Below are 19,238 nucleotides of genomic sequence, written 5' to 3' on the forward strand. Positions count from 1 at the left end.
CGCATGACCTTCAATTGCAAGCGCTAGATGAGGGACTACAGTGCAATTATACAGCTGCAGCCCCTCAGCAAAGTTTACAATGAGAAACTGCAACATAATGAGTTGTGTTTTATAAGTCCATCAATTCTGAAGGCTAAGGAGACTCTGCTGAATGGCGAGGAACATTGTGATGTTTCTCTCTCAGCTGAATGAGCCTTGGTAAAAACTATTATTCAGGCGGGTTATTATGCTCTGTTGTTCCAGGAGAGATGTGTAGAAAGAAAGTGAGGAGGCATGGTGAATGAGTAAGTGAAGGGCCGGGGGGGTCTAGTCTTAATGTGTGTGGGTCTGTCTGTAAGAGTTTCTGTCTGTGTAGCATGCTGTGTTGAACTCAGTCTGCATGCTACGCAGACACACACAAGAGCATTCCCACCTGAAAAATACATAAAAGGGCTGATGGTACAGATATTTTCTTTATTGATTCATCTGCAGATGGCTCTCTGGATTAATGAATTACTAATTTGTCTATTAAATGTTAAATTATGAGTGAAAAATTATCCATTACAATTTATCAGGTCTGACAAACACACTAAAACCTTTATATATTCAATTTATTGTTGAATATGAGAAAGGAAAAACAGCGAACCGTCACATGATTGAACAATTAATTATTTGTCAAACTAGTTGCTGATTAATGTTCTGTTGACCAACTAATCTAATTCATTACATTTTGTTTGTAACAGTACCAACTCCCAATCAATTCTTTCACTAACAATAGTAACCCACGCCAAACCTCCTCTTCTTTGCTTGAATTAATTTGTTTTGCATCCTTTTATCACACTAATAATTATCTGTGTCTTACAGATGAGAAACTGCATATTCTTGATATGGTAGCATATGTTTTTTTTTTTTTCTGAATATTCCTCTAGTTAGATGTGCATCTGTGCGAGCCTGCCTGCTTGTGCCAACATACCGCCTCAACCCAGGAGTGCACCAGCTGCTGGGTGTCCTGGCGCGCCAGCTGGCACAGACCTAGGATGGCCTGGCGTTGCTCGTGGCTGGTGTAGGCCGAATCAGTAAAGTCCTCTGTCCGCTCGACCAGGGCCTCCAGCTGGCCCGCCACGCTCTGCGGTGACAAGGAGTGCAGGTTCTCCCGCAGGCACTCCACACTGGACTGCAGGAGAGGGGAGAGAAGTAGGAAGGGGTTTGGGAGTTGAAGGAGAATTTGAAGGGTAGATGAAGGGAGGAGAGATTGAGGTAGCGAAGCAGAATAATACATTTTACGATAATGGTTTTGTTAACCAATATCTTGAAGGAAAAAAAAAAAAAAAACATGATTTACTTATTATCATCATGCACTTTACCTCATCATTAAATCACAATAATTATGGGAGATAGTTTCAGTCAAAGCTGCAAAATAAATTCTGCAAACAGCATCTTAAGTCGACAAACATAAAAGCTGGTACATTTTTCCACCTTATCCTTCTTTTTTTCAACAAAAAAATTTTTTTTAGGAGAAGTAATGCATAGTAAGATGACCAGTTTATGTAAGCTTTTAGTCAATAAAAGCTGCTGAACCATTTATTAAAGACTGTAACCATCTTCAGTCCTCTCATTCCAGGGCTTTCTTCTTCTTCTCTGTCAAATAGAAAAGACCCCCTCACAATTTTTTTAAAAGTGCTAGTTTCTTTCATCTGCCAGCACACGGGGAGGGGAAGGAAGATTTGTGAGAGTGACGTAGGTTTAACGGTGATTCACATAACCGTATTAACCAAATTACAAAATGAGTGATTAGGTCTGCCTCTTCATGTTGATTGTCTGAGTCACATTTGAAGCCACAACAAACACAGGGAATGCAAAAATGATAGTTCTGCCACCACAGATCAGCACTTACACGTAACTAGAACATGATCTGAGGATTTTTGATTGAAACAATAGTATTTCTTAGTGAGACTGTGTTACTGTTGAGAGGGCTGAGCTACAGTGGTTTTAGACAGTTTAAGGAAATGTGTTCAGCATAATGCCTCACACAAGAGGATCATTACTTAACCTCAAGGGGCAGCACGTGTCAGACAAGCATTACTAAACTGAAGCTTTTACTATGATATATAGCGACTCTGATTCCTGAACCTACCTTGAAATCCTTGATGCCGATGTAGATGCCGGCAGGGAGGATCTTGTTCTCCCCGCAGCTCCGCGCCTCAGTGACAATCTCGATGACCTGCTCCAGGGCACAGCGCATCCGGTGGAACACGGCGTCTTTGTTGATGCGTGCCGAGTCACAATCTGGGTGCCTCAGGCAAGTCTTTGGGAGGAATTTGATGTGAAATGGAAAAGCTCTTACCATCGTGTACTCTTTTTCAACTTCTATCTGTTCTTATGTTTTTCAACCACAGTTATTACCATTATGATCATGTGACTTTGAGTATTGCCGTTAATCAAAGCATGACAGAAAATTTGAAATCAAAGAAACCTGAGAAGGCCTTAAATCGTGAAGGTGGACATAATCCATAAACTTGCCCGGAGGTCCAGCATTGATGCACTAGCAGTTTACCTTGGAGGCTGTGAGGAGCATCATGGTGCATTTCTCAAGCACTGCTCTGGCTGCTGCCATCCGCGCTTTCTTCTTCTCATCCTTCAAGTCCTGCATCACACATTCAAACATACCAGATGGCAATGGGTTGCTTTACTTAACTTACAACTTTTGAGAACTCTCAGGGTGTCCGAGGGACACGGAGCATCAAAAGTATTCAACAAATCTCTTTCATGCTGGTATGAAGGGACACCCAAATATAACACGGACTCCTGTCCAAGTTTACACACATGAAACTTCATAGGTTGACTGTCATCTACCAAAAAGAGATGCTACCAGAATAGAAAAGAAGATAGGCTATGTATAACCTGCTGCACCCTCTCCATGTATTTCACGCCAAAATAGACTGCTTGAATTATGTAGATACAGGATTTAGAAAAGGCAGCTGAATCAACTCATCTTTGGGCACTTCGCCATAGATTACAAAGACGATGTGATTATCTGTCATTATTTTTGCCTCTGTGCTCGCCTGGCTTCAATAGATGAAGATGGCAGAATTTCTAAAGCGATGTGCGCTTGTGCATGGGAGTGCATGAGTGGGAGTGAATACAAAAAAAAAAAAAAAAATGATAAAGAAAACAGGGAGGCAAATGAGGAGAGCGAGCTTTAGCAGGAGGGTTGGTGAAAGACGTGATGTGTGTGTCAAAACACGAGTCCCAATGATATTCAGAGAGAGGGATGGTCGATCCTCCCTCCCTGTCTAGATACCGCAGCCGTTGCACTTTCCATCAACTTCTGCAGGCAAAGCGCTTTAGCAGCCGAGGCTGAATGTATGCATCAAAGTAGGATTAGCAGCCTTTGACAGCACAAAGTTAGAACCCCTAAGTTGGATTTTTTTTTTTTTTTAAGCTGTGAGCAAAAGTTTTGTTTTGCAAATTTGCAACAGTATAGCTGATATACTGCAGAGAGAATGGACTGCTGTAAGCATAGGGTAGTCCACATCGACAATGAATCGTGATGTGAAGAGTCTCCGAGGTATATGATTCATAACTAACATTTCTTTTATGGACTGAAACATGTGTTGGTAAAAAGAACAGATACCGAAATAAATAATGAAACTTTGCAGAAACAAAGGAAGCCTTGCGGATGCCTTGTTACTTTGTAATTGTTTGATCTTTTGGGAAGTGTAAATATTTGAGGCTTGAATTATTGATTTGTTCTGAGTTTGCCTGCGCAATCATAGCCCTAGGTGCAGCAGGTATCAAAGTCGAATTTCACCCCATGCGTTCACATTCAGAATATCATGTTTACAAAATTACTGTTTGCAAGATTGTATCTACATGAATAAACAAAATGTTTTCCAGTGTTGCAGCAATGAAGGGACTAATTACTGCATGCTCTTACACCACATGATAAACTGTACACTTGCTGAGTTTTCATTGAATGTAAGATTTCTTTGAGAGTGTTTCTGCACACGCTACTCACGTTCTGTCTGTCTCCTGTGAGGTGAGCAAACTCCACCATCTCGTTGCCAAACTGGCTGAAAATCTGAACAAATTCCTGGAAGGTGCTGACTCGTTCCAGATGGTCGAGGGTTACCAGAACCTGACGAAGAGTGAAAGCATCAGAGAAGTATGATGAATGGCCACATAGTATGTTTTGTGATCTTCCAGTCCCTCCGTACTGCAACAGTGTATTTCTGATGCTGCCGGGCATAGACAGAAATGATTAAAAAAAAAAAAAAAAGCAGAGGACATTATATATCATGTCCCAATCCTTACCCCGCAACAGAGGTGGGAATGAAAGTTACTAGATTAGTGGTGTGTAGCATGTTTCATTTAGACTTCTTACTTCTGTTATTCCAGTACTTCCTTTTGTAGCATTGCCGGTTCAGTGGGATATCATTATATCAGTGACATCCTACATAAAACCCTCAGATTTAAAAGCTCCTATCCTGCATTTCAGTTAATAGCCGTCGATGTAGCGGCTCATTTAGCTGCTGAGAGTATGCTAGCTGGCAGCACTAACGCAGCAGCTCTTATCCATGCTGTACAAAGAGGAGGAAGAGATGTAATTGCGTTTGCCAGTAATGGAGAACAGGGGGCTGTCGACTGTCTGTCCAAACAAGGCTAACCAGTCATGATTAGGCCCCCTGTTTCCATTCTTGGCTCCCTCTACAGCTACACTGTCTGGCCAAGAGCATAGCCAGGTACGATAGAGAGAGACAGACTCAGGCTCTGGCTTTTTTTTTTTTTTTTTTTTTTTTGCAGCCACTGAATGTGCTGCTTCCCTTCAATTACCTCCACAGTACTCCTTCAGAGAGCCAGCGCTTATCTATCAGAAAATGCAGGAGTCAGGATGGAGTTTGCTTGTGTGTGTGTGTATATTTGTGTGGGCCAGTATGCTTGCGAAAGCAAACTGACTGGTTCAAGGAAGTGCCATTTCACATGTGAGTGTCTCACCTTGTTGCGTGATGTGATTATCTGTTTGATGACGATGCGGTCAGCCAGGACAAGGACTTTAGTGACGGAGGAGAGGAGCAAGCGGGCAGCCTTCACCATCCCTGTCCTATCGCTGAACACTGTGACACGTCCGTCTGACTGGGATGGCATGGCTGATCCCACGTCTGTCAGTTGGGCTATGGCATCACCTGGGAGATCAGAGAGAAGGTTTTTTTTTTGGTGTACCAGTTTGTTGTTCTTTCTCCCGAAACCATTCCCGATACCTAAATTTTAGGTGTCTGCCAACAGTGAAATCTGCTCAATATACATAATGTTCACAGTTTTTTAAGTTAATTTAAGGAATCCTTATCAACATGTTAAAGTTATTTTAAACGTTTTACGAAGAAAAGAAATAAAAAGTCCAGTATCAGTGGGGCTGAATCCAGCAGTGAGTTTTTCAGACTCCAAACTCTATTATAAAAACTGAGAATCAGATTAGGGAAGGTCAGGCTGCAGAAGTGATTTCAGCGAGTCGGCTGGACTGCAGTGCCTGTGGAAGCAAAAGCTCAGTTTGGATCGACCACAGAAACGGACATGGTTGGCCTTGAAGACTTTCTGGCCAACTGTCGATCAAAAAGTAGTTGTAGGCAGACTCAGAACATGCTGGAGGGTTTACATATCCCATCTAGCCAGGCAGTGCCTTGGGACCTGTGCAGAAAGAGCTGCAGGATGTGGCTGGGCAGAAACACCTCTAAGGCCACTGTGTTTTGCCTGCTGTCACCGAGATCTGGACCCAGAGAGGAGACAGGAAATAGAAGGATGTGCAGTCAGTGACCAATTTCTTAAATGCCCTCTTAGTTAGTTCAGACAGTACTCCAACATGTTCTTCCAATGTACCACTCTCCACCTTGGGAGTACATATTGTCCCTGACAGGATGAAACCCAATAGTACTATATACAGCACAGAGGTACGACAGCTATGCCAACCTGTTCCAAACTCAACTGGCATGGTCTCTGTAGTGAGCCATTTTGAGGGCTACAAAACATGGCCAGGCAAACACAATTTAGTGAGTTCTTCCAATCTACCACTCCTCATCTCTGGGAATACAAATCCTCCTGGACGTCTTCCTACAAGTATGCCAATGAATTAGTAATTCGGTGGTTTCCTTGTTTCCTTTTTTTACTCTTTCCAATTTGATTATATTCCCCACAATAGGAAAAGAATACTAGTTGGGTTTTTTTTAAACTGAAAACCTATAACCAAAATACCTTCTATCAGGAGGAAAATGTCCAGAGTTAAATACAGAGATGAGGAGGGAAATGGAAAGGAGAGGGAAGGGACGATAGGTTGCTATCAGGTCATGCAGCTTGGCTGTCTATTTGGTTTGGCTGGTCCTTTAGAAGAAGCAGCACTGACGAACTGATTGCATCTGACAGGCTGTTTTCCAGTGCCAGCCCTTCTAACCAGTTAAAACATTGAGGCCTGACTCACAAAGAATGCTGTACAAGCCCCATGACGCTACCAGGGTGAAAAGCAGAGGCCTGAGCTAACCCTGTCCTCTCCATTCCTAGAATTTAAATTCTATGGAAAATTACTTTTCATAATCTTAAATGTAAAACCAAGCTTCAACACTGGCCCCTTAATCCTGGAGTTTATATTTTAATGTAAGAAACTGTTTTGCTGTATATGACTCAAGCATATAGGTCTTCTGAATTAAAAAAAAAAAATTCTGATCGATTTATTATTCATAAGTGAAAACTTGAAAGGCTAATCCGTGATGTGTTGGTAGTGTATGTTGCCTGGCTTTATGGATGGCAATCAGGTTGGAGGAGGCAATGAGGGATAAAAATGATCAGTTCATTATTTAAAATTGTTCAATACTCCAGTTTATAGCCCTCAGCATAGCAATCAGCATAGCAACAACGTTAAAGATAGTGAACATTTATCCCAGCAACACGTGCACATTAGCCCAAAGCACCATTGTGCCTCAGCACAGCCTCACAAAGCTGTCAACATGGCTGTAGACTTCTTTCTGTGTCAATTGCACTATATAATCTTCATGGGTAAAAAAATAAAAAATGCCAGTCCTTGATGAGTTGGTGCACTGCTTAGAGGCAAAAATGACACTTAAATTATGCCTAAATGTTCAGTGCTTAACCAAATGTTCGTCATCATATCCCTGCCGTGAGGGTGACATCATCATGTGTCCTGCATCAAGCATGAAAGAGGGCTCAATAATGTCGGTGGTCTGGATGTTTTTTAAAGTGCGAAAAAAGGGATAGCAAAGTTGCTATTTGTAATGGTTGTCTCAGGATCAATGTACAGTTTAGTTTGACAAGAAATATTACATGAAAAAGAATGTCATGTTTTACATAACTTCATTTGAAGTAGGGAGTGACGTAATGTTTTCTGCAAATAGGTGGAAAAATATGTGCATAGATCAGCTTCAAAATTCCATATTTTGCATCTCTAGCATCTGCTATGAATTTATCTTGATCCTTACTAAAATATTTGACATCTTTTAACTCTGAGGCAGATAGAGAAAGTGAGATAGAAACTATGTGAATGTAAGAATGACACTGAGAAACTGAGTGAAACAGACAGAGACAGAGATCCAACACAGATTGCCTTCACTGACCTGCCTCATTGGATCTCTCCATTGCTCCGATGATGGGTAGGATCTAATTAAACTAGTGCTTTCAGCCTGCTTTTATTTCATTCATTATAGCACACAAGGCTGAAGCCTGTCTGATTAAACTCTCCCTGTGGCTAGGTGTGAGAGAAATGTCAATCCTTTACTAACTAGCCCTTCTCTCTCCTGCAGACTGAAAAAATATTTTCCATCCCTCAAGATGTCTCCATCATTTTATAAGAACGGGCCATGACGAGACCGGACACAAAGTTTTTTTTAATCAGGGAACAATTGTGCTGCGTCTGTCAGGAAAAGTGCGAGGGAAAACTGTGAAAACACCTCCCTAAGAGGAAAGTGAGAGCTGCAATGTATTAGTCACAGTGGGCAACACACATTTGTACATGCACGCACACATAAACTCACACATATTCTTTACTTGGTGTCACCTATGCACACAGATTCACACGCACATTTTCTCATCAGTCTACTCTTCTCCCACCAGCACTCTCTTTGTCTGAGTTTTAGTCGTCTTTACGAACCAGCGCTGTGTGGGGATTAAACGCTTTGCTACACAAGCTGGTTCCCCCTCCAGCATAAACCTATTATCACGGTGTTGTGTCTAAATTCTTATCCAGTGTGATATTGTTTCCGGTGTGCTCTGCAGAAGGCTAAATGAGGTCCTTGTTTGTCTGATAAGAGCTGAGTAGGCAGATGTGAGGAAAAGTTACACCAAGCCTGTGGTGGTGACTACCGAAACAAAAGGTGGTTTGGACTAACAGGAAGCTACAGGGTTGAAATGTGTCTTGAGTGTGTAATCTTATACAGCATCTTAACGGTAAATCATTGCGAGAAAGTGTAGAGACAAAAAAGTAATTTCGGACAAAACCATCACCACTGCACAATTAAAAGTAATAAGATTGTAATCTTATTACTTTTTTATTTTATTACTGTCCATTCAAGCCTCTATTTTATTTTTAAATGACAATGATTCTGCTGTATTTTCAATCGGGACATCAGATAGATCAAAACAAGTGCTCAAAATCTCTCCCTCAACAAATGACCACATGGAATTACAGCACATGTTGCAGAGCAGCGGATATTGGCAACACAATAAACCCAAAGTGAGAGACACTGACAAAAAATACTGGGTCAATGGTCTAATAATGACAAGATGGTAAGAGACTCAAGCTGATTATTTTTATGTTCAGTGATTAATTAAGTTTAAAACAGACGCTCTGCCCCTTTCTGTTGTCCAGAGTTGATATGCAGGTATCATGACAGGTATCATGATGAGTTCTGCGAGCCCGCTGAGAATTACATGCACCTCGTTGTACCAGACATTGTAAGGATTTTCCTGCTGTTTAAATACAATGTAATCTTCTCTGAGAGATTCATCAATGATGATCAACGATCTGAGGTTTGTCATTTTTTTTTTTAACGTTTTGAGTCATCAGTGTTTTATTAGATTCAGTGGGAGCATTTCATTGATACAATCTGAAATTTACTAGTCTCCTTGGTTAATCTCAATATTAATTTTATTCATCATATTTTACTAGAATATGTAATAGCTTATATCAGGCACTGTTATAACCAAATCCGGGGCAAGTCAGGTCTGCCACCTAGTATGCAACATGTAGGAAAAGGCAGAAATGTAGCCTCGGACAGAAAGGCCCAGCCAACCGGCCACTCCAGACCCTGCAAAAAAAAAATTAGGGGTACTGACTTATTGAGAAAATTGATCTTCACAACAAAGAAGCAATCTATGAGGCCGTGAATATCTAGACAATTACAACTTCTTCAATCTCACCAACAGCCTGATGCATAAAGTTCCCAATAGCCCTCTAACAGTGCTTTCCAAGCCCAAACAGAGACATTTATTCCCTACCTCCACACTGCACTATTGGGCACAGCAGCACTTTTTTCAGCCTTTATTTCCAATTTAATAACAACAATGTCTTTAGAGCACTCTGGAGGTCCTCTGGTGTAATACTGTTTGATAGCTAGGCTGTCCCGACTAATTGAAATGTGCTCAAATTTGATAACACTGTGAAGCCTGAAGGTGACACTTGATGCTTTATCAATCTGTCACAGTTTGTCTTAACAAAACACTAATGAGCCAACAGCTTATTGGCTGACCAGCTCAGTACACCCTCAACATCATTAAGCCAGGACCAAGACAGGAAGAAACAGTATCCACTATAAAGACGCCTTTAGGATGAAGGACCCTCACATAGTTTTTCAACACAGAGAAGTAAGTGCCACCCCTGACCCCTACAAAAGAGAAACACTTGACAGTGTTAAGTTTAAGTGCAGCAATTCAGCAAAATGTCAAATACTAATGACGTCCTGTCAAAAGATGCCTACCTGCTCTGCGCGCCTCAAAGCAGGCTTGCCCCATCTCATCCTTCAGCTCTTGGTTCTCTGTGGCAATGGCCTCCCCGACGGCAACAAAACGTCCCACTGCCACGCTCACTGCCTGTCCCACCCTGTGTATGGCTGCCAGGGTGTGTTCAGACTTCTTTGGCTTGTCTTTGTGGTTGATTAGAGTGGTGATCTGCAGAAGAGTGTGGAGAAGGGAAAAAGGGAAAGCAGCACATTTTTTGTCAGAAAACAGATTCAGTGTAACTCTTGAGTGGCCCCATAAAATGGTTTCTCAATGTAAAAATTGCCCACCTGTTGAATGAATGAATAAATAGCACAATTCACTGCAATTTCTGTAGTAGTGGTCTGTAAGTATTTCCCCCAAAAAGAGGTCAAAAATGCCCGAGACTAACAATTCCCAGACTGTGGTTTGTGTACAACTGGTGGTACACACAAGAGCCATCCTGAAGCCAAATGGTCCCAGTCAAAAGAATTTTCAGTTAATTTAATGTTACTACAGACAAGTTAATACAATTGCACATCATATTATAATGGTGTAGAAATGTGCTGTTTTTATTGAAATACTGCAGAAACAAAATTTGCCAGTGTTTAGACACAGAGGGTGTCGTGACATCGTGTGACAAACCATTATGCTAACATTAGCTTAGCACAGTTTGATTCTGACTCCTGGGTGGTTGATTTAAGCAAGCAGAATGAAATGGATACAAGGTTAAAAAAAAAAAAAACAGTGAAGAGGCAAGTGAAAACTCTAGAGAAGAGTCAGAGTCGGCAGCTGGACTGCCAAGTGGCACTATTTCTAGCAAGAGATAAAAATGTATTCTTTTGTTTTGAAACAGTACCCTTGTTGTTATTCGACCCTTCTGAATCACTGCATGGTTAAATCTGTGAATTTTATTTGATTAAATAAACTGTTAATATCTGCAGTGGGAGGTGGTATTTAGGAAATTTGGTTTGATACATAAGGGTACATGATTTGAGAAGTTTGGGAACCATTTCCCTTTGACTATATACACAAGCAATGCAGGATGCCAACTAGATATTTTTAGTATTGAATAATCTGATGACTTTTTTGATTAATTGATTAATAAATCATGATTTTCTATTGACCCCTCTATGCCTATATTGAACATTTAAACCAGGCGGATGGGAAGACATTTTGCAAGTTGCACATTGACAAACTAGAATTATAACATCTTGTTCAACAGAAAACGTATGCTGTGATTATATCTGAATAGAATCTTCAATAAGAGAGTATTCTGAGTATGGATCATGCACTCTTTTTGCTAGTTCAGCTCTGGGTAGAGATTTTGGAATTCAGCATGACGTTTACGTACAATGAGTGTCTAATATGGGACATGGACACACACACACACGGAGACACACACACGGAGACACACACACACACACACACACACACACACACACACACACACACACACACACATTGCCCAATATCACTCACACCATATTTCATAAAATGTGAAAGTGCATGCATGTTTTGTGTGACATATACATGACACTGCTGGGCACAGAGAAAAAGCACACATATGAAACTCAGGTGGGTCCTTTTAGTGGTAATTGAGGGTATCAATTATGAATGGGTAGAGCCAATTACCATCAATTATTTTATTGATTGCTTCCACTCTCTCCAGCTGTTATCATTGTGGCTGTGAGTGGAGCTGTGTGCGCCAAACCATTTGGGTCAGGAAGTGGTGGGTGGTGATTTTAATTGGTCCACAGCTGCAGGTGGTCTAAGTGGGGAATCTTTTACAGTAAAGTCTTTGTGGGCTTCAGAGCACATGCTGGCTCCGCCGAGCTCATATGGCTGTTTGAACAAGCAGCATTCTGACACAGGAATGTAACACACCGGGCTGTCGCCTTTTACCCACAAAAGAATCTGAAGAAATTCTTTGAGATGTGTTTAGATATATTTGAGGTAATAATATATAATATAATAGCAGAAAAAAAGAAAGAGGCCAACTTGTCACCAAGCAAACTGCCCTCATTTAGCATAAACCAAACTAAAACACTGGTGTCTATTTATTATCTGGTTCTGATCCAGCCCTATACGTGACTATCAAAGGCAGACTTAAGGCAGTCTCTTTTTTTTTCAAACCTCTGACCAGTGCCTCCTTACTCTGAGTCTAAATTAGACAGAGTCAGCAAACTTGCTATCCTGTGAGACAGGTCCCACATTTAAAGTGTACATCATGCATCACCCTCTGACAGTTTCCTCAAGCATTACAGAGTTGCAAAAAGTGATTCTGACGTGTTTAAGTGCTAAAGGTGTTTCATAAAATTTGCTCTGCATACAAACTATGTATCGTGGCAGTATGGTACCTTTGAAATGTTGGCACAATAAATGGTAATTAAAATTCAAAAAGTATTGGAAAACTTCTCAAGAGTTCACCAAATAAAAGTAGAACATCTGTTTTTACTCTGACCTATATGTGCCTTAGCCAAATGAAGGTGCTTCAAAGCATAATGAAAGACTGGATTTGTAACAGTGTGTGTTTATATCAGTATGACATGATGAGCTGCAATGGCTGCTCTGATGAGAAGTTGCTTCAATAGCACAAACATAGTTTAAATAAACTTGCTTTACACTGTTACTGTCTTGTTCTCTTTCTACAAGTCCTCCTCTGTCACTAGCACTCCAATAGCATCACCACATTTCTCCAATTTTCTGAAAGAAGCTGTAACTTGTCAAACTGCTTCCTTTCTTGCTCTCCATTCTCTAACAGAATAGTGTTCTGTAGCGAGATCATGACCCTGAAGTGCTCATGAAGCCCTTATTCTGGTCCGTCACTAAATGTATCACTCTGCCTTTATTATCTCAGTCTTCGAGCTTCTTGTCCTTCGAGCCCAGTGTTTTGCACTGACTCATCCTCACAGAGTAGGATACTCTTTAGAAAACATTGACGCCGGCTGGCTGGACATTATGCAGCCTAACAGAAGAAATTAGGTCACTGTGACACATGATTCAGGCCTACATTATGAGCAGACTGTTGTTAAACATTGGGTGGAGCTCGCGTTATACAACATTAATGCATTTGTGATGTAAAGTATGTTTCTGATGTCGGAAATGTTCAACTGTGCATGGTGTGGCCATGCATGCAAGTCTGAATGCATAAAAAGGCATGCGTGTTTTCCCAGAGGGCTTGTACCAGCAAGTGGTGACACTATCACTGAGGCTGGCCCCAACCCAGAAACAAGTGTCAAAGGGAGGTGAGGGCATGAGAGAGGAAGCTAACCGGTGAGCGAGAGCAGTGAGGACTACAGAGAGAGGAGTGGAAGGAAAGTGAGGGGAAAAAAACTGTTTGAAATAGACAGGATGGAAACAAAGCAGGGTCAAAAGTGACATCAAAAGACTGCTGACTACACATCTTACTGTGTGAAAGAACTTCTTCTAAACTCCAGCAGCTGAAGTTGGTAAAGTTAGTTTAACAAGTTTAACATGGTGGGTCTGTGAAAGACAAATAGCTAGAAAAAGTCCCTGCGAGTTACGACGAGGGAGCAGAGAACAGCCACTGCCTGGGATTTCCACCATTAGGGATTAGGTGGGTACATTTACAGGGCTGTGCAAACAGGAAGAGAACAGGGTGGAGAAGGCATAATATTGATACAGTGCCATCGCAGAGAAGAGGTCTTTGTGTTTGTGTATGTATCAAAGGAACTTGTATCATTTTCATTGTACAGAGAGAGAGGGGGGAAAAAGTGTACATTCCTTGTACATTTGTCAGTTAAACACTTCAGAATCTCGGGGGGAAAAAAAGTATTTTATGTTCAGAATATCTTTGAAGGGGCTGGGTATTGATTGAAAAATTTAAGTAAATATGAAAGTTTCTTGACAAAAACAGTATTTTTTGATAGCTTGCAAAACTATTCCATTTGACCACTAGCAGCACTGTGAAGTAATGTTTTTATGAGAAGGCCTCACTTTGTTTGTATAGCGCATGCACACAAAGATGCAAACACTGCTACCCAACACGTCGTACATTCCTGCTGCAACAGTGGTGGCAGTACTACACAAACAAAAGCAGGAATGTGCATATAATGAGGCAGAAGATGAAGACTGACCAAAACTTCAGTTTGTTGTGAGCAGCACATTCTGCATGGAGCCCAAAAAAAAAAGAAGAAACACCAGATGAAATTAAATACTTCGCTAATAAAGATAAACCTGTTGACTACTTTCAAAGATGACTCCAGTAGCTGAAGTAAAATAAATTTAAGTGGCTCAAAATTTGACTTAATTACAGAAGAAAAATGTGGGTCCTGAGGCGGGACCAGCTGAGAACCACTGGTTTAAAGAATTGCAAAACTGGCTTCACAAATGTTTCATGAGTAAGGAAATTCATTCAGCACATACGTGTGAGACAAACAATGTAATGTAAACATATCTGTGTTTGAGAACACTCCAAAAACAGTTTCTGAAAAAAAGGCAAACTTTATAAATGTCAGCGCAAATAAAATATTGAGCTCTTACTCCTTATATATAGCTGTTCAATCATTGAGACTGCCTTCAGGCCACAGGTTACGAGTTTACTTTGCGTGTCTATTCATTAAAAATGTCTCTTCTCGGTTGGGTCTTCTTTTGTCTGTTTACCACACACCCTTCACTCGGCCAGCCTGCTGTGCTCGGGTGCATTACGACAACGCTTGACTGCCAATGAGCGCTACCAAACGAGCTGCATCGGGCCCAAAGTCTCCGAAATCCCACAGACGAGTATGAAATCTGTTAAATGAGCACAAACGTTGCTTTAGATGCAAAGTCAAAACTCGACAACAGATTTGTTTATTGACAGGGAAAACTCATGCCTCTACAATCTAAAAAGAACCGAGTCCCTCCTGGTCTGGGTGAGTCCCCTGTGCTGTCCTGGCTTGAATACAGAGGGCTTTGTTGTTGGGGAAAAAACAGCTTAATGTTCCATCTAATTCAATGACTGTGTGGAGCCAAGTTAGAACGTACATGGTGATATATGAAGTAGCTCATTTGTCCCTTTCACTCTGTTACATCACCATTTGGAATTGATCAAAATCTGACTTTTCTGATTTGAGAAGAAAAACTAAATGTTGTATCTTTGGACTTTTATGAGCAATGGGAGCTCTGCTCTTACACATACAGGTCTTTATATAATCTCTTTTTAAGATTTTACTCACATTAAGGCTGCAGAGAGAGCTTGTCCAGCCCCTTTTTTTTTTTTTTTTACTCAACTCAATTCCCAACCATTCATCTCTCATCTCTTTGTTGTGCATAATTAGGATGTCAATTATAAGACCATTAAAAAACAACACCAACTGAGCATTTCTCTGAGCAACACTATTCACAAACAGAGTCCACCCACTGGTTAGCAGGAAATCTAGACTAACACCTCAAGGACACAGTCACTGACTATAAATCAGCGGGTAACAAAAGCTGGAAACATTTGTGGCTGCCTCCCATGGCTACTGGCTGAGTTTCACTGAATGGCATTGCTAGGAGAAAGTTATCAGTCATTCTTTCTCTGTGACTGTCCCTAGTTTGTGAAAATGTTAAAAAAAAAAAAGAAAAAAGAAAAGTGTAGATAAATGGGCAATTTGCGAATAAAAATCGACTTCACTCAAAACAAATCAATTCAAAGCCTCTTCAAACGTGTGTCAATCTTTTAATTTAATATCTGCAAAGAATCCTTTTCAAACAAACCCAGTGAGATAAGAGTGAGTGTGGACAAGCAGATCCTGGGGCCTCTTGGGGCTTTTATTGAACGCACGTAAACATGCATCACAAAACCGATCTTTGATATTTTAATCATAACATAACTCACTATTAGGTCCATAAGCTGGACCGCACAATTGAGTGGTGATTCAAGGGACCAGAGATCTCGCAGAACCTTGCTTGATCAAACTCGACTTCAGAGAAAAACAAGCATGGAGGTGCACTTTCTGTTTCCGCGTGTATGTTTGCACGGACAAACGAATTAAAAGAAAATAAAACTGTGGCTGACGTCATGGCTTAAAAAACTAAATTAGTATGACTTATACATTTTGTCGCACGCCCCGAGGTGAGTTGGAAATAAACATTTTATTGATACTGTCAAATGGGGTTTCTTGTGGCTACTGCTACAAGCTAACATTACTGTTGTTTGTACTGAGGTGGAGGGAAGAGTGAAAGCTGTGATAATCACAAATGTAATCACTTTTATACATTTTCTGACCTTCCACTGCCATGTAGATTTTGTTTAATATGAATATTACTTCGGTGGTAGTAACACTCCCAGCTTGCTCTAATTCACTGCGACATTCCCGAGCTGCTCCTTTCACACTGCAGGATTTGAAATATGGGGGACTTCAATACAGTCTGTAACATTATGATTATGTATGTAAGCACCTCACACAACAGGATTATTTGGACGGATAATCAATTTAGATAAACCTTAAATCTAGAAAATCTTCACAATTGATGGGACAGGCAAATTTGTGTTCCCCCCCCCCATACTAGGCCAGTCTAAAGCAAAAAGATTGAATGTTTTTATTAAAAACATAACTAAGTAACTCAGACCTCATTCAGCCATTACAAATCAAAGTCATGGATTTGCATGTGTGTGAATACATGGATGTAAATTGAAGGAGAACAGTGGCTATCCATTTACAGTGACAACATAGTTCATTTTTTGCCTATGTAAGCAAGTGTTTGTGTGTTTGCAGAGGAAAAGTATTTACTTTGCTGCAGTCCTGCTGTATGCACAAGTTAAACCTTTTTTTTTTTGTATGGGCAAGAAATAATTGGGCAGTAGTTTGTGTGAGGAGAAGGAGCTGAGGCGGAGAGAAACAAAAAGAGAGGTTTAACGTCTCGACCGTGTTTACTTGATCAGATGAAACTGTCAGTATTATTTCATCTAAGTGAGTTTTCTTGTTTGTCCTTATTGATATCACAAAATGTTTCCATTTATGGTAGCTTTCTGTTTGTGTACACCTCAGAGTGTGGCTCTCAATACATAAACTCTACAGCATATGGATCTCTTTGTTAAACAGGAAAAAGAATACTTCCAGGTATCATTTCAGCCAATTACAGCACAAAGGGATCATTGTTGGATGGGGAACTGCACCCAAAAGGACACGTGAATGTTTGTCTTATCCATGTGGATTTCTACGGGAGGTTTCCAGACTTTATTTTTGTCGTTGAAACTGAACTGTGGTACCCTTGAAAAAGCGAAGTATTTTTATTGATGAAAGTAGAGACGTGGCAGGCTGTTCACAGGGGATGCCGAGAGAGAGAGAGAAAAAAAAAAAAACATAAGAGGAAAGGGATGAAAGTCACACGGAACATGCACTTTAATGGGCGAGCAAATTCCTTCCAAATTGGCCGCAAGCAGACAGAAGTTCGATTTTGCGCTGGTCAACAGCCAGACTCTAGAATATGAGGAGATGAAAAGAGAGACTAGGGAGTTAGGAGGAGAGGGGATGCAGATGGGTGGAAAGAGGTGAAGAGAGGATGAGAATAAAGAGAAGGACATATCACATCTACATTGCACTTTATCTCGTCTTTATTCCTTACTTACTGAAGGTTTCTCAGAATGCCCTCCCTTGTGACTTTTGCACTCCGTCTTTTTCTCTCCTACCTTCATCGTTCTCTTCTCTATCAGCCTTCTGTGTGCAGTAAGTGATTCAAGTATGTCCGTAGAGCTTCGCTGCTGCAGTGAAGTACAGCGTGATACAGTACAGTAACAGCTTGCAATGTTTAAGTTGCATCCTTTAGGGTAAAGCACGTGTGCAGAGCAGCAGAACTATGAAAGAGTAGAGCTGCTGCACCATCCAACTCTTACACTGCAAAAATGCATTACTCAGGGAACACATGCCCTTTCATTCCCTATGGAAATTAATACACTTCAAAGTCCTAATTTTAAGTGCACAATGTGCATGTTGACAACAAACTAAGAAATTGGCCCAGATGAATATGGATTTAACAGAAGTTGGTTATTGTCAAACAAAGCCATAAATAAAACACATCTGTCCAGTGGCCAATTAACAGAAATATTCTGCAACAATAGGCCATGCCCTCATCTAACAAAACACAAGGATAACTCATTTTATCCTGTGTCAGCTGCCTGCAGATACAATGGGGAGTGTTACAGAGTCAGCTAATGGGAGCAGAATGCACCATGTACACCAGAAAATATTTCTGATGTACCTTGTTAAATTAGAACTACATGGCTGCAGTTCAATTTAACATTGAAGCTCAGCTGAACCACATCCATATGCAGTCTTGACCAGTCATGCATTCTTTAGGAATTACATTGCATATGCAGAGCTATTTTCATTGTATACTGTCACACAAGCCTTCCAGTGCTTTCTCCCTGAGGAGTTGTAGTGTAAATTTATATTCTTGTACAGTTTCGAAAAACCCTAAAAGCATCGACACCATGCCAAAACCAGGAAAAGTAAAACAAAAAGGCTGAATCTCAAGAATTCTGCTGCTTAAGGAAGCAAATAACCTCAAAAGTCAAACCTGAGACACTCCAATGACGGTTCTGCGGTAAGGAATGTGGTATGTTGTTATTTCCTCAAAACTAGACATACACAAAAGAGTTTAAAGAATGTAAATAACATTCTGATTACCTAGTCAGTGCAGAGGCGATAAAGAGACAGAAGGACAGAAAGTGAAAGAAAAAAATACATATTTACAGATAGACAAACTGTACTTGTTGTAATGAACCTGTGGAGGTCAAACAGAAAGCTACAACATAATACTCCTTTAATCTTTTTCTGAGACTAACTGAGCTCAGATCAGTCAGTTTGACTTTACACAGCTGCACCCAACCAAACACTTTCTCTAAATGACATCAGTCCACTGTGATAGTTTTGTGCGAAGTGAAAGTGACATCGTGAGTTCAACTCATGCTTGTCCGACAGTCAGATGGCATATTAGTTTTTGTCACATAAAATCTGGTCAAATTGAATTAATTTATACATGACAACAGTAAATCATATTATTATTTCTATTTAAGACGATAATTGCAATACCATTGAATTGACTCAATAGATGATGATATTGGCCCTGTGATGGACTGACGGCCTGTGCAGGGTATACCCTGCCTTCGCTCAAAGCAGGTATAGATAACAGATGGATGGATTGTGCAATAGAATTATTGCCCAGGCACTGAAGTATTCATACTTAAAATTGCTGGAGGAGGTATTTTGCTAGTTGAACAAGATCTGTTTCTTGAAACTACAGGTCATTTTAAAAGAACATTTCTAAATTGTGGGAAGTAACAGTGACTTCCTGAATTCTTG

General features: G+C 40.6%; 1 protein-coding gene across 2 annotated transcripts in view; it reads right to left on the reverse strand.

Moving 5' to 3' along the window:
- Positions 1 to 19,238, reverse strand: part of ctnnal1 (catenin (cadherin-associated protein), alpha-like 1) — a 47,657-nt gene that overhangs the window by 10,238 nt on the left and 18,181 nt on the right. For both annotated transcript variants that reach the window (XM_069176238.1, XM_069176239.1), the window contains 6 exons: positions 9,951 to 10,140; positions 4,975 to 5,162; positions 3,998 to 4,117; positions 2,534 to 2,623; positions 2,114 to 2,284; positions 953 to 1,153 (listed from right to left, as the gene is read on the reverse strand). In XM_069176238.1, the coding sequence (XP_069032339.1) occupies positions 953 to 1,153; positions 2,114 to 2,284; positions 2,534 to 2,623; positions 3,998 to 4,117; positions 4,975 to 5,162; positions 9,951 to 10,140 (960 nt within the window). The remainder of the gene's footprint in view (positions 1 to 952; positions 1,154 to 2,113; positions 2,285 to 2,533; positions 2,624 to 3,997; positions 4,118 to 4,974; positions 5,163 to 9,950; positions 10,141 to 19,238) is intronic.

The sequence above is a fragment of the Embiotoca jacksoni genome, unplaced genomic scaffold, assembly GCF_022577435.1.
Source record: "Embiotoca jacksoni isolate LCO1_2020_lvr unplaced genomic scaffold, fEmbJac1.0.p SCAF_7, whole genome shotgun sequence".
Classification (NCBI taxonomy): domain Eukaryota; kingdom Metazoa; phylum Chordata; class Actinopteri; family Embiotocidae; genus Embiotoca; species Embiotoca jacksoni.